The sequence below is a fragment of the Drosophila eugracilis genome, unplaced genomic scaffold (genome assembly GCF_018153835.1).
Source record: "Drosophila eugracilis isolate 14026-0451.02 unplaced genomic scaffold, ASM1815383v1 contig_1837, whole genome shotgun sequence".
NCBI classification, from domain to species: Eukaryota; Metazoa; Arthropoda; class Insecta; order Diptera; family Drosophilidae; genus Drosophila; species Drosophila eugracilis.
Genome location: NW_024572685.1, coordinates 23235 through 38334, shown reverse-complemented (window position 1 = coordinate 38334; position 15100 = coordinate 23235). Strand labels below are relative to the sequence as shown.

At 38.8% G+C, this 15100-nt stretch overlaps 1 protein-coding gene and 1 pseudogene across 2 annotated transcripts; one reads left to right on the top strand and one right to left on the bottom strand.

Annotated features, from left to right (window-relative positions):
- Positions 1 to 2509: 2509 nt before the first annotated feature.
- LOC108112736 lies at positions 2510 to 4090 on the top strand (annotated as a pseudogene).
- A 4919-nt stretch (positions 4091 to 9009) lies between these two features.
- On the bottom strand, positions 9010 to 14848 carry LOC108112806 (histone-lysine N-methyltransferase SETD1). Of its 2 annotated transcripts, XM_041817705.1 has the most exons (6): positions 14747 to 14848; positions 14090 to 14378; positions 13786 to 14035; positions 10191 to 13735; positions 9508 to 10141; positions 9010 to 9452 (listed from the first exon to the last, which is right to left on the bottom strand). In XM_041817705.1, the coding sequence occupies exons 2-6, from the start codon at positions 14347 to 14349 to the stop codon at positions 9279 to 9281; spliced, it is 4863 nt and encodes a 1620-aa protein (XP_041673639.1). In that variant the 5' UTR covers positions 14350 to 14378; positions 14747 to 14848; the 3' UTR covers positions 9010 to 9278. The 2 variants fall into 2 exon arrangements, with proteins under 2 accessions (XP_041673639.1, XP_017078628.2); XM_017223139.2 differs by lacking the exon at positions 14747 to 14848 and having other exon boundaries at positions 14090 to 14732.
- Between the last annotated feature and the right edge of the window lie 252 nt (positions 14849 to 15100).

The following is a 15100-nucleotide window of genomic DNA, read 5'->3' as shown; positions in this document are numbered from 1 at the left end:
TCTAGAGCCATTATACAATTTGGCTCCGAGTCTTCAACGACCACCACATCGGAGGATTGGTCAAGGATTTCGACATCCGTCAAGAGTTCCAACGCTTGAACCGATTCGATGAATTCCACGGATATTAAGCTGATATGTATGATTTGGTGCTCCTGATGAACTGATGCTGAACAATTTGACTGTTCCCATTTGTATACATAAAGAGCATACAGATTTGTTATACTCCTACACCCCCTTGATAATTTTATCATGGTGTGTCCATGGACTCATATCGGTTCTTATTTTGTCTGTGTTCCTTTATTTTGAAGAAATCTTAAAAACTGTGAAATTTTAACAAACAACTTGAAATTTTCCTTAAGATGTTCCCAATCCTCCTAAGACATTCCAGCAGTCAGGAATAAACAAAAAGATTAATTCCGTGCCAAAACAAACCTCTACCACTTTCGGCGCGTGCGCAACGGATGCCGTAACATGCTCCTTAAAGATGTTTAGAATTCAAATGCATGAGTGTGGGCTATGAGAAAACTGTGCGTTAACACATCGAAAACTGAGAAAAACTGAGAAAAAAAAGAAGTAAAAACTGAAAAGCGTTGGATGTAATTGTTAAACAAGAAAAGATAAAGACGAGGAAAATCTAAAAAGTTAAAAAGATCGACTAACGTTGAAGCAGCAAATTGGTGTACACAGACTACAAAAGTGCCAAAAATTTTGCAAATAACTCTATTGTGAGCGAACCCAAAAACTAACTCGAAAAAAAAACTTGCAACGCTAAATTTGCGCAGTAGAGAAAAGAGAACGACGATATAAAGCAGTGGACTGGCCACTTGCTATATTTGCGACAACAAAAGTTTCCCTGTGGCGAAAAGAGGAGCTGCAAGAACTTGCAAGCGACGCAATCCGCCAAAAAATTGCGAAGAGACGAGCAAGAAGTGGCAACGAGACGAGCAAGCAGTGCAGTGTGACGACATCGTAGAAGAGTACGAGCTGGAGTAGCATAGTGGACTGGATTGGCAAAATTCAAGCAGACGTAGAAGACAGCAAAATCCAATTGGGTGTATATTTGGATTTGGATATATTGGGTTCATAAATTTAAACTGATTTGAATTTTTTTTGAATACACGAATTGTTTAACGTCAATTAAATTCTTACTTTGTTGTATCAAAACATTTAAATATTGAATTGTACAACTGTTTGTAAACGGCTTGAACGCATTGCTATGGATGCTAGAACGATCCTCGATATGACTGTGCCTCTACTAAGCGCAAAGTTATCCGAACTAAGTTTGGATACAACTGACAGAAAAGAAGCTTTGCAGGATCGGTGGTTCGATCATTATGCATTAGATGTGGCTGACGATGAGGACGGCGAGGCTGATGGGGAAGTTGCGAGTATTAGTAGTGCTTCCAATTACCAAGAGGCGGTTCAACTTAGTAGCTCGAGATTTACACTCCGCGATATTCAGGACAGTGTTTCATCATTTTCAGGCTCCGAACAGGAAGACGTCAATCACTGGCTGTCCGAATTCGATGACATTGCAGTTACCGTGGGTTGGGATAATTTGCAGAAATTTATTTATGCTAAGCAACTTCTAATGGAGCAGCCAAGCTCTACATTAAAATTATAAGCGGAGTTAGGGGTTGGAATGAGCTAAAAATGCGTTGAAGGAAGAATTCGGTAAAAAGCTATGTTCGGCAGAGATACGATTTTGCGCAAAAGGCAAAAACAACCAAAAGAGACATGCCTCGAGTATCTCTATAGTTTAATGGAGATCACCAAACCGATAAATCTTGATGAGGAAAGTATAGTATAGTACTTCATAGATGGCATCCCAGATAGCCAGGTCAACAAGGCAGGGTTGTAGCGAGCGAATACCATCAGGGAAAGCCGAATTAAGCATTTACGAAACTTTAAGGGTAAGGGAAATACTAAAGACAATTTGAACAGAATATCGACAGGTAAACCGACTCAGAGCAATTTTCAAAGGAAATGCTTCAAGTGTAACAGCGAAGGCCATATTGCTAAGGATTGCAAAGGCGAGGTAATGTGTTACAAGTGCAACAAGAAAGGGCATATCTCTAAAAATTGCGATGAGAATAAAGAAACTATTTCCGTTATGAAAAAGTTTGCAAACATACTGGAAGTAAAAGCTGCGAAGGGACTCATTTACAAAAAGATGAAAGCTGAAGGAGTGACGTTCATAGCCATGATTGTTTCGGGATATGAATGGTGTTTGATGAGAGAGGACATTTTCAGAAGTTTTGACGGATTGAAGCTAAACCAATAGTTAAGCACCTGAGAGGTATTGGCAAGGGCGTACTTGTGTTTCGACGTCGATCTTGAAGCTGATGGTGTATGCTTCTCGGTAACTTTCCATGTCGCCAAACAGAACGAACTCGAGTACTCTGCGGTTGTGGGAAACGATGTGCTACAGTCAGTCGACGTAATGTTCTGTTCCAACGGCGTCGAGTTCAGGTCAAAATAGAGAGACTTTGCATCGACATTTAATGGAATGTGTGTCACGGAGATTGTCGAGAAAAGTTCCGTCCTGGATAAAATTAATTTATCTCACCTGACCGACAGTCAAAAACTAAAGGTACAGGAAGAGGAGCAACAGATCGCAGCTACCCAGTCGCCCTCCAAAAAAAACAGGATGCAACCAGTGGAGGTAGTTCCACCGTCGAGCGAGGAAGAGTCCGACGCTGAGGAGCAGATCGACGATCAGGTTGAGGACGATAGCGACTCCGAGGCAGAAGACGCGGCTGATTTAATTGACGATGAGGCTGAGAAAGATGAAGATGAGTATAGTGACGAAGAGGAAGATGATGACGAGAAGGTGGGGCTAGGAGAGGTTTCAAAGACCACAGACGCGGGGAAGGAAGAAGACTCCGACGAAGATGATGAAGCCCCTGTAGAGGAGCCTGTTTCCAAGAAAAGCAAGGAAAGTAAGAAACCCGGGGAATCCAACTCTGAAGGATTAAAAGAAAAGAGCGGAATTCCTAAAGTGTCCGTTGGTAGGATTCCCATAGGAACGCCAAAAAATCAGATTGTCTATGCCGCGAACATTCCAAATGAATACAAACACAAGGATGTGGTCACCTTATTCGCCAAGTTCGAGCCGATCTATGCAGTGCACCGTATCACTAATAAGTTGGGTTCCAATTCAGTCATTATGGCCTTTGATCCGCCGGCTGGAGCAAAAGCCGCTTTGCAAGCCAAGCATAAGGCGCTGACTCTTGGAGAAAATGTTTTGACCGTATCTCAGGCAAAGGACATGGAAGCTTTAAATGATCGCACAGTTGTGGTTGCCCTGTTTGGAACAAATGGCACCAAAGAGGATATCAAGAGCTTTATCGAGATAGTAGCTCCCGTGGAGGATGTAACTTTAACTGCTAACCGCCTTATCCCCAGAGCATTTGTACGTTTGGAGTCAGTAGATGATATTCCCAAAGTCCTAAAACTGCACCGAGCTCTTTTCTCGCTTTATTACGGTGCGACCTGTTTCGTTCAAGGCGTTGTCAAAGTCCAATGAACTTACCCTGGACGTCGAAAATGTAGGCAAGCACGAGTCTTACAGCTGCGATGCCTTGGAGAAGATATTCAAAAAATTTGGCGAATTGGACAATGTTGACCTTGTGTGCAGCAAGACAGTTTTAGCTTTCTTCACATTCAAGCAACCTGAAGGAGCTACAAAGGCTATTGCACAACTCCAAGGAAATACTGTTAACAATGTGGAGCTAAAGCTGAAGCCCTATCATGTCAGTAGCTCGGGGAGGGCTATTCTAGTGACAAACTTGAAGTCAGATACTACTGAAGCTGACCTTAGGCAATTGTTTACCAAGAGCGGCGAAATCGAGAGCATCCACATGTTGGGCACTAAGGCCGTAAGGCTTCTGTAAATCATTCTTGGCCAACGAATTTATCGTCAACCGCGTACCTATTTTTATCGAGCCCAACTCTCTGCTGAAGCACAGATTAATGAAAAGACGCACTGCAAAAAGCCACGCCCCGGGAAAGTTCCAGAAGAACAGATTTGGCCAAAAACCTTTTAATAAGCGTCCGTCACATGAAAATGGGGGAAATCCGTTTATAAAAAGGAAGTTAGAAACTGAATATGGCGTAGGAGAATTAGTTGCCATAAAAAGAACACAGTATGGAACTGGAATGAAACTTCGTCCTTACAAAGTAACTAAAAAACTTAATCACGGGCGTTATGAAGTAAAGAAAAAAGGTAATCAGGAGGGACCAAACATTACTACGACAGCAGCCGAATACATGAAAAAATTGGGTTCATTCAGGGGCGAATGAAGATTCAGGATAGCCGATTGTGGGATATGGGTATATTAAGGTATTAAGCAGCCTATTTAATTTCATATGGCGACACACTGTTCGGAATTCCACAACCTAGTAGCTCTTTTCCATTAGCCAAAACGCCATATAGAACTGTCTCATTTCACCAAAGAATGTCTATACCCATCACCCTCTTCCTAATAGAAATGGCGCCTTACTAATTAAGTTGAAGTCAGTCGATTGCGAATATTGAAGAGAGAAAGTGTCATCAATAGAGTGCGGAAGTCGTTAAGTTTAATACAAAACCTTTGTTTTTTAATTTACCTTTATATATATCCGAAATAAACATTTGCACTACCCTACATGAGTGTGAACTGACACTTTATTAGGATAAACAACTTCCATCAGAATCCATTCTGATTAAAGAGACCGACAGACAGATAATGGGTTTTGGGGTGAGGGAAATTTTATTGAAATCATGAATGTTACAGTTAATTGATTAAAGTCATTAATGTCACAGTTAATTGTCCATAAATGTGGCCCAGAATCCGCATTTTCTATTTACTTACAGCCTACTCGAAATAAACATTTGAATGCAGGAGAAAAGACCAAAACTCCGTCAAATTAATCCGAACCGATCACTTAAATACTAAGAGGAAACAACAACTTCCACATTTTTAGGAATTCACTGTCATTTACTAATAGAGTTGTAGACCTTTTCGTATTAGCCATATGGAAGGAATCGAAATTAAAAGGCAAATTAGTAAAAAAAACTTACGTCGACCTGCATTGGCATATCTAAAATACGTATTCCTAAGCCTGACTTTCTCATTATCTATCACTTATAGTTACCGTGATATCAGGTTTTCTACCAAAAGCGAAGTCTTCAGAGCTTTGTGGGCATATGAGAGGGTTTGGCTAGATATGGTACCGCCATAAGATACGATGGCATCTCAAGATCATACATATTTAATCTAATACATCTCAATTATTATTTCTATTTCTAAAAGTTTCTGTGGTTTCCGCGATTTTATTTTTCCGTCATTTGGGGGCGTTAGAGTAGATATCCTAAGCCCAAGATCAACGACGTTGTAGACAGAATAGGACGCACCAGATATTTTACAGCACTAGACCTGGTCAGTGGCTACTATCAGATAGAATTGCTAACGAAAGATACCCCTTTTAAGGCATTCACGGCAGAGCGAGAACATTATTAGGTTATTAGAATGCCATTTGGGCTCGCTTACGCCCCACCCGATCCTAACGGTAAATGTTGTTTGGTTTACCTAGATACATTATCGGCCTCTATGCAAGAACATTTCGCTGGTCTAAGTGCAGTTTCAAAAGACTAAGACTAGCAAACTTATAAATACAACCGGACAATTCAGAATTTCTGCGCAATCAAATTGAATACTTAGGGCATATTGTTACCTAAATCGGTATTAACCCCGAAGAAGATCGCCGGAATCAAGGTGTTTCCAATTCCAACTTAAGTCTTTCTTAGGGTTATAGGGCTTGTCGCGGAACGGATTAGGGCTATTGATAGTTAGTCAAGTTTAAATTTAGCGCCGCCAGAGATCGTTATTTTTGTGTGATGATCGGGTTATTCGGTCACCCTAAACGTCCACCACGTAAACCACGGCCACAGGAACTGGAAACCCGGCTAGCACTGCGAGTGTGGCTAGCGTTCGGCAGCAGCCACAGACTCCGAGAGTGGATCGCCGCCAGGAAAGTGGCAAGAAACCTGCAGCTCTTGGCGACCGGGCAGATTACGAACTCCACGACTGTGCATGATGAAGTGCAAGTGGAGGACAAGCAGCGGCCGCCAGAGATCCCGTTGGAGAGGTGCGGCGAATATATCGCCATGTTTGAGTGAAACGATGCCATGTTTGAGACAGCGGTAGATAATGAGTGATAATATGCAAGTTCACTACTATGCCATCCACGTCGCAGAGTGAACTAGGTTATGTTCACCCGCCACGAGAGCAAACACACAATTTGGGCATATCTATACCATCGCCCCATTCATACGGAGTGGCGACGATGAGCATACCTGGATAGACGCCACGAAGACTGCCTTCCCGAGTTCGAGGGTCAGCCGGAGGAAAGCCCAATATTCCTGTGCGCGTTCACAGAAGAACGGCAGTTTTCCAGTGCCACTTGAAGTAGCAATGGACACACAGACACATTTTTACTTGAAAGTAAGGTATATATTTAAAAGTCCTTTTAGAAGTGGGGTCGCTTGGCCACCGCTAAAGGATATCGAATAGTTTTGATATAAGTTTTGACAGAACCGAAGACAGTTGTCTTTATTACTTTTATTCCATCGCTACAAAAAAGAATGAATGAAGAAAGACTTCATTAAATTAAGTTAGTCCCCTTTGATCTTGAATATAAATCAGGTGTTACGCGCCACTGCAAGAGAGCAATATTGGTTTCTGAATGAGAAAACTGTTGCCGGAAGTATCGTTCACAGATGCAACAAAGCACGGCTTAAGCTGATGCAAATAATCACGCCTATTCTTTTATTCCGGGGTAGTCTACTGTGGACTATTTTTAATTCATCACAAAATCTCAGGAAAAAGCTCAGACTATGAGTACAATTTAGTTTTTGGTCGTTCAGCCAAAAATGGCCGTGCACCTTGAATTGGTGAGTGACTTACTCAAAATTTCTAGTCGGTAGATGCCGACCATTCGTTGCAATAATGCAACAAAAGTCGTGGGTGCGAACAATAAACAAAAATAATTGGAAAAATCGATCCTCACAGAAAAAGCAAGTTAAACAAGTAGAATTTACATTCATACCACGTCGCGCACCCTCATTTGAAGGTCTTTGGGAAGCAGGAGTTATGTTATTAAAATTTTTTATGATAACCATATTCAAGAAGCCGACGTTAAAACGAATCTAGCGTTTATTAACGGTCTTTTACTAAATTATCTCTATTTCTATTTTAAGAAGACGTCAAGCTCTGAACTTAAGCGAATTGAGGATGCCGATGAGCTAATGAATTAGGATCTAGGATAGAATTCGACAACTAGTCAAAATGTGCCCATAGCCCAACAACGAGTAAGTGTGCCCCAATCTTGGAGATTTATGTACGTAGGTAACCTTTTCATGGTATTGTTTAAATGCCATTATTCAGAAGTGTCCTGAGGGAATGGCAAGAACCCTAAGTGAAGTATGTTATGGTCAGCCAAAAATAAAACACACACGTAAAAGCGATCTAAGAGCTGAGAGAAGGTAGACGTGATCCAGCAAAGAAATTTTCCAGAACCTCGAGCGCTAAGAATAAATGTGTAAGAAAATTGTAAATGATCAAAAAGATAATAATACACTGTATGCCGACATATCCAACCATAGTGGTCTTACTCACACCTGAGGAACCCGATTGCTAGCCGGAACCCGATCGTTGAATCCCCTATAAAAAGTAGTGACATAACAAGTAATTGTTATACCCGTTACTCGTAGAATAAAAGGGTATACTAGATTCGTTGAAAAGTATGTAACAGATAGATGGAAGCTTTTGCGACCCTATAAAGTATATATATTCTTGATCAGGATCAATAGCGAAGTCGATTGAGCTATGTCCGTCTGTCCGTCCGTCCATCCGTATGAACGCTGAGATCTCAGGAACTATAGCAGATACAACGTTGAGATTAAGCATGAAGATTCTTGAGGTCCCGGGACAGCGCAAGTTTATTATTCCTGCCACGCCCACTCTAACGCCCACAAATCGCAAAAAACTAAAATTGATGAAATCTCAGGAACTATTGCAGCTAGAAAGTTGAATTTCACAAAGTATAATCTTTAGATGGCAACGCATCTTATAGTGGTACTACTATCCGGCCACACCCACCCATACGCCCACAAGGCTCAAAAGACGGTTTTCGGATTTTCTAGAAAAGCTGATATCTCGGTAACTATAAGAGATAGAAAGTTCGGATTAAGCATGTAGGTTTCTATGATGCTCCCAATGCGAATTGTTCTTTTCCGATCAAGCCACGCCCACTCTAACGCCCACAAAACCCGAAAAACCAAAAATGCAAAAATCTCAAAAACTATAAGATCTACACAACCTAGCACCTATTAAGAAGATGCCTCTGCAACTTGCCACGAAGTTGCACCCAGCCACGCCCACTCTAACGCCCACAAACCGCGGAAAACTGTGGCGTCTATAATATTATTATGAATGCCTTCGTTTGATCTTGTGTAACTTATTTCTGTTAATATCTATCGATTGACCAAAGATTTTTCAAATCGGAACATAATTTCGCTGTTTATAAAGAAATTAAGTTATAAGGCCTCACATGGGCAGTGACGTCACTATAAGCATACTCAACTTCCCCTTACTTCCTCTGACAATAGGTGGCGCATTGTGAATTTCCACTAGCAAAATAATATTTTAAAATTTTGTAAAACAGTAACGGGTATCTTATAGTCGCGGCACCCGACTATAGCGTTTCCTCTTGTTTTTTTATACAATTATTCAAAAATCGAACATCAATTTTGGACTCAATCAAAAAGAGTAAGTCAACCACTGATACGCCTTACGCCTTAACACGTTGAAGCACCATATCGTCAATCTTCTAAACGTACATATATGGTATTGGCACACATCGGTATGCAATCGACGATCTCGACTAATGGTTATTTTCAATACTTATACTCTTTTACTATTCGAATAATATGAATAATAAACTAACTTTACAATTTAAACACTCTTTTTGAAATTATCGATGATTGTATTGTGTTTTTACTATTTGCTTTCAATAAGTATCTAACATACATTTTTCTTATATTACTAAAATTTAACTTATGGTTTGTGGGTTGTTATAGTTTTTCTAAGTTTGCATGGAAATATCTAAGAATACTAATCATAAGTATATACACGAGCGCCAGATATTTATATAATATATACAAAATAAAATTAAGTGCTTGGAAACATTTAATTCAAATTTTTAAGTTCTTTATGTTAATATAAGAGTTGTCTCTAGTTAAGTGTACCTCGGCATCCTTGGGCACCGCAGAGGCAAGGTATTTTTTCATCTTCTAATGGAAATTTATAATCGTACGTTATTTCCTCGTTGACGCCAATTGGTTGCTTTGAATATATAACTATCTTCTTTTCAGATTCAATTGTTATGACCTTGGCATAGCAATTCGGCTAGAATCAGATATAAATAAATTACACATAAGAAACACTAGGGAACTAGACTTACATTACAACTGTGATTTATAAATCTCGCCAAGTTTCCACATTTTGTTGCATCGATTATAGTTTCCATGTCGATTCGAAACAAATAAGAACTACCAATTCCAATTGCTTCATACTTGGTTTCCCTTAGATCAGCAACCACAGGTCGAATCATTTGACCAACGTATTCAATAACCATTTCGTCGGAAGCTATAGGCTCCATTGCAAATAATCCCCAGTCATGTATCGCAGATTTGGCAAACTTAAGTTGTTTTTTCCTAAACTTGAGCTGATTAAATTTTAACAGCTCAGATTCACCCATGAAACCAAAGGCTGTCAAAAGACGGCGCTGGTTCGACCGCGCTTCTCGTGATATTCCTTGCATTTTTGATATTATTTTATTATGGTGATGATTGGTAAGTACTGTAGGTTCATCGCTACGGTTTTCATTATGGGAATTCTGTGCATTGGCTTTAGCATGATGGTACTTGTGTTTCGCCTTTTCCCGCACATCTAATTTGTAAAAACCTTCGGTTCGAGCACATCCTGTCCTATGACGCAACAGTTCGTCTTCTGTCCTACGTTTTTTTGGCGGTGGTGGCCAAAAAGATCGATCAGTTGTACAATGATCAATCCAATGGGTATTATTTAAAAACATACTAAAAAAACATATTAAAAAAATTTCTGTTTTTATTAAAAATTACTTACGCGTATGGTTCCTTTTGTAAATGTTCCGAATAACTCATTTTTATAAATTTAATGTCTTCTGCGTCTATACCTTTTGTTAGAAAAGTGTATAAAATTACCATTTCTTCATTCTGGTTCCGAGTTTTAAATATTTCACACGGAACAAAATTGGCTTTTTGTCGCGCCAATTCAGCCAATACATTTGGCATTGGCGCTATTTTATTCCTCATATTTGACATCCGTGGGACGGAATCTTTTTTCTTCCTTTGATTGCGACAAGAATCCTTTCGAGGCCTGCCTGGGCCTGACCTCTCTATTTGTTCAACAATAATAACATTCTCTGGCTCTCTTTCTGAAATGTTTATACTAACAGATGCGACAGGGGAAATATCACCAAAGGTAATTGTCTGTGCTTGCGGCGGCAACGAATAGCAATGCTCTAGCGCAACTTGACTGGCCTGCGATGCTTGGCTAGACCCGCCGTCGGAAGATGCTGGTGATTCAATTCCTTTGCTCACGTCCCTTGAACCATTTGAAACTACATAACCCTCTTTATTAGCGGCCAATTCATTTTTAATATTGGCTTCCATATTTCTCTGAAGAATAGATTCATCTTCAATTACTTTATTCTTACATTTTTGTGATTTTGTTCGATCTAATACATGATAGGAAGCTACCAGACTTTTATCCAAAGCCCTTTCCATATTTTTCTCCTGTTCCTCTAAAAATTCCTTTTCAATTTGGGCCATGTATTCAGTATTTCTTCTTCTTTTTTCCTGATATTCTCTCTCTTCCTCTGAGTCGCTATAAATCCTTGCATATTCAAAAACCGACTTTTGTTTGGAATCTATCCTTTGAATAGCTTCTTCGTTGTATCCAGGTGGCGGAACAGGTGTCAATGAGCGACGAAATTCTTTATTAATTATTAAAGTGCTCTGAAGCTCTGATATGGGGTCACTCTCATTGTCATCCAATCCGAAGCAACTATCTTTACTTATATCTTCGAGATCAGATGGAAATGATGAGACATTTTTTTCTTGTAAAGCAGGCAACAAATTTTTAAAACGGGAATTCCCATTGTCTTCATCAGGATCGGAATAAATATTATTTTTGTTTGCACGCTTCTTTATGTCTTTCTTAAACTCATCAGAATTGGTGTAAATATTTTGTAAGGCATTTTCTCGCAAACTCGCTCGCCTTCTATCCCTACTGTTTTTCCTCCGTTTATTGAGACTATGATCTTCAAGGCTTCCATCTTCACTAGTCCTTTCCTTGTCAACACAATCATTACCTTCATACTCACCTTCACTAGATGAGGAAGATGAGGATGAAAAAAAACTTGAAGCACTTCCTTTTCTTTTTGAAGTTAGTCCTGAAGTTTGCGATTTTCCATCAGAGTCATTGTTCGAAATTTGACCGATTAAGCGTGCCGTTCCAGAACTACCTGCATTAGAATCTTCCTTCTCAGAGTCTGAACATTGTACCATTTCCTCTTGATCACTTAAATCTCTTTCCGAGAAATGTCCTAAACTAGGAATAGGACTAGGATGTTTTCGAACACGCCGAAACGATGGTAACTTAGGCATAGCAGCCCTCAGACCTATACTAGAGAACGATTGAAAGTCTGTCATTTCTAGTTGTGTATTAATTAGATGATTAATGTCAGGAGGCTTCTCGCTTAAAGCGATTTCTTTGGGGCAATTTGAAGCTGTATTAAAGGTGGATTCTCCAATTTCAGATAGTGGTTTCGATCGAGCTTTTAATGTATGTTCGTCCCACCAGTTCTCAAAATGTTTGAATGCAGTTATTTCAATCATCCGCTTATTTACATCTCTTTTTAAAATCTGCTTTAGCTCTTCGACAATAAAGCCTATTACCATTTTTACTTTTTGGTGTATACCGTCATTTTGATCTGAATACGTAGTTATATTGATATCATATGGCTCAGTAAACGTATTAAAACTAAATGAGCCAACTCCTTTCAGGTAACCGGATTGCAGGTAAGCGGCATTTGAAAAAAGTTGGGAAGTTAAAGACGAGTTCGACGGTATACCGGAAGGATAATGCCCATAGCCTGATGTATGATAATAACAAGGATTTTGATCTGATGAATTTGTGTATACATAAGAAGACGGCAATTGTTTCTTATTTTTCGCTACTTTAAGATTCATCACATTTAGAATTGGATCCTCATGAGAAGATAAGCTCGATAATGACATATTATCATCATTTTTTTCCTTTTCATTTGTGAAACTTTGTCTAACTCGGTCTTTTTTAATTATCAATTCTTCATCACTTGATATATCACTTGCGTTAGGATGCTGTAGTGTTTTAAAATCGTTTTCCCATGCCTTTTTTTTATTCTCTGAAATGTTGGAATCGGAATACATTTCAATAGATACATCTGGTTTGCCTTTTTCTGTTTCCGAATCACTACTATCCATTTGTAAAAATGGAGGTGCATTTCCAAACGTCTTTCCTTTAAATATTAAGGCAATTCTAGTATCCAAATCTACGTTTCCTGTTTCAAAGTTTGATTCGGACACTTTTTTTATTGCAGTAACATTAATATTTGTTGATTTTGGTGATTGAAGTGTTGCGATGGCGGAACGCAAAGGTGGCGAATTTATCGTTAGTTTTTCTTGGCCATCATTCCAATTTTCTTCTTCTTCCGGCGGCGGTGGGGGCGGTTGAGGCTTGAAATCAGACTGCGGGGCAGTCCAATTTCTTTGATCGGGCCATGAATGAATATTTTCAATGGAAGAATAAAAATAATTATTGAATCCGTAGCTTTTGTCAGAAAAACTGGAATTTGAAGATCCAAAACAGTAATAATGACTTCTTGTGTTTGTAGAATTTCTCACATCAACTTCGTTATATTCATGCGAGGAATAGCGCTTATAATACTTGCACAGATCTTTTTGATCGTATTCTTTTGATCGGCTGCGTCCTCTTTCGCGATACTCTCGATCTTTCGATGAGTTATAGCGATGTTTTATTTTTTCTTTAGATTGACCTCGGCCTTTGTCGCGACATTTTTTAGAGTCACGCAATGAATCTCGCTCCCTAGAACGACAATAATCATGGGATCGTAAATCTGGTCCTCTCGATCTTTCTCTTTTAATAAAGGATCTACCATGTGGAATTCCTGGGCTGATATCCCTAGACCTCCGACAATAAAAATTTCGATCATTTTTTCCAGCGGTTGTAAACTTTTCTCTTATTACACGATCGCGATCATAACTTCGCTCTGATGAGTGTCTACTATGTTCTTGAAAGTGACGTTCTCTTTCCAATTCCTTTACGCGATCCCAGTTTCGTTCCCTGCTTCGATCTTCACTTTCAGTAATAATTTTTATAGAGCTTTTTAAACACTTTGAATGATCTATGGAATCCTTTACAAGGTATCTGTGGATGAATTCGTCATCGTGTGAAGCAGTTTGCTGCAAAGTCAATTGAGGCGCTATTATTGCACCCGTTAATGGTTTCGCAACAACCGGATTTGTAAGGCTTTCAAGAGTTTTTTTTAAAATAGTTCCAAATGGGTCGCAAAATACATTTAAGACCTAAAATATTTATATTAGAATTGGAAAAATACTATAAATATTCACATTACCTTTCCCATTACCGATTTGTCATTGTATTTTTCCACAAATTGTCTTGCTCCTTTTGTACTCTCAAATACAATACGAGCAATACCCATGTGTTTGTTTGTAATTGGATGATAGTAAATATTTATTTCATTAGAAGTACCGCATTTCTCGATCATGCTAGAAAGAAACTGCTTGTCGATGTTATCGTTCAGGTTGATGATAGTAACTTCTATTGCAGGTGGCTGGCCAACATAGTCGGAATCGATGACAAATCTACGGTGAAATATTATGGGTTTCACTTACACTTTTATAGTGTATTAATCTTACCTAGGAATGAGAAGGAGAAGTGGCTCAACTGCCTTGGCGCGTATGCGAATTAAAGGATTTCGCGGATCTCTTGGTGTTATCGCTGGATATGCTGAATCCCCGGGCACGACTCCATCGTAACGATAGAGCCTGGCCCCGCATTTTACTAATTGTGGATCAGCTAGCAATTTAAAGTTGCGGGGCATTTTTGTGCTGGACAAAAATGTAACATGGTTGCTGCCGGAACTACTGATGATGGTATTATCACGACTTTCCTGCATCTGTATTCACATACAACTCCTATTTTTGCCTGTAAATGAGCAAACGAAAAGTACACAAAATAGTAAACCCTTAAATATTTTTTTTGCCTAAGTATGAAGTTTTGTATACCAAAATCAACCAACTAAAGAAGTTTATCTTTGCTTTGTTTAAACACATGTTTGACATCAATCAGTCACTTGCGTTTTAAAATAATTAAAAATGATTTAAATATGTCTATCTGACGTGTTAAACAAAGAGTTTATTTGGTAAAAAATAAGGGTAGTTTGAATTTGGCTTTAATTTATCTTATCGTTCGTTTATTGGTCGGTTATAGCATCAACAAATGCCAGTTAATAAAAAATAATTCATAAAAATATTTGTAAAACCAAAAAAATACACAGAAAAGAGATCTCTTACTTGTAAAGATGATATTTTTTGTGATCGATTTTCTTACTACACACATTACTAAAAATTATTTAACAATTAAAACAGCTTAATTCCACTGTTACGTGATTTTATAGACATTGCGACAGCCATATAAAATTTAGTATGTGGAAACATTTTTAAGGGTGTTCACATAAGTCACTTCTGATTAAAAGACATTAGTTAACATACAATAATTAAAACCAAAATAAAGGGAAAACAGCAATGAAGTATGCAAGTAAAAATTTACACCTTAGGCCAAACTTAAATATACCATGCTTCCGGCCAGAATCACAAACATCGTTTAAGAAGTTAATTGAACTTTGTGGAACCAATTCAAAATCTAAA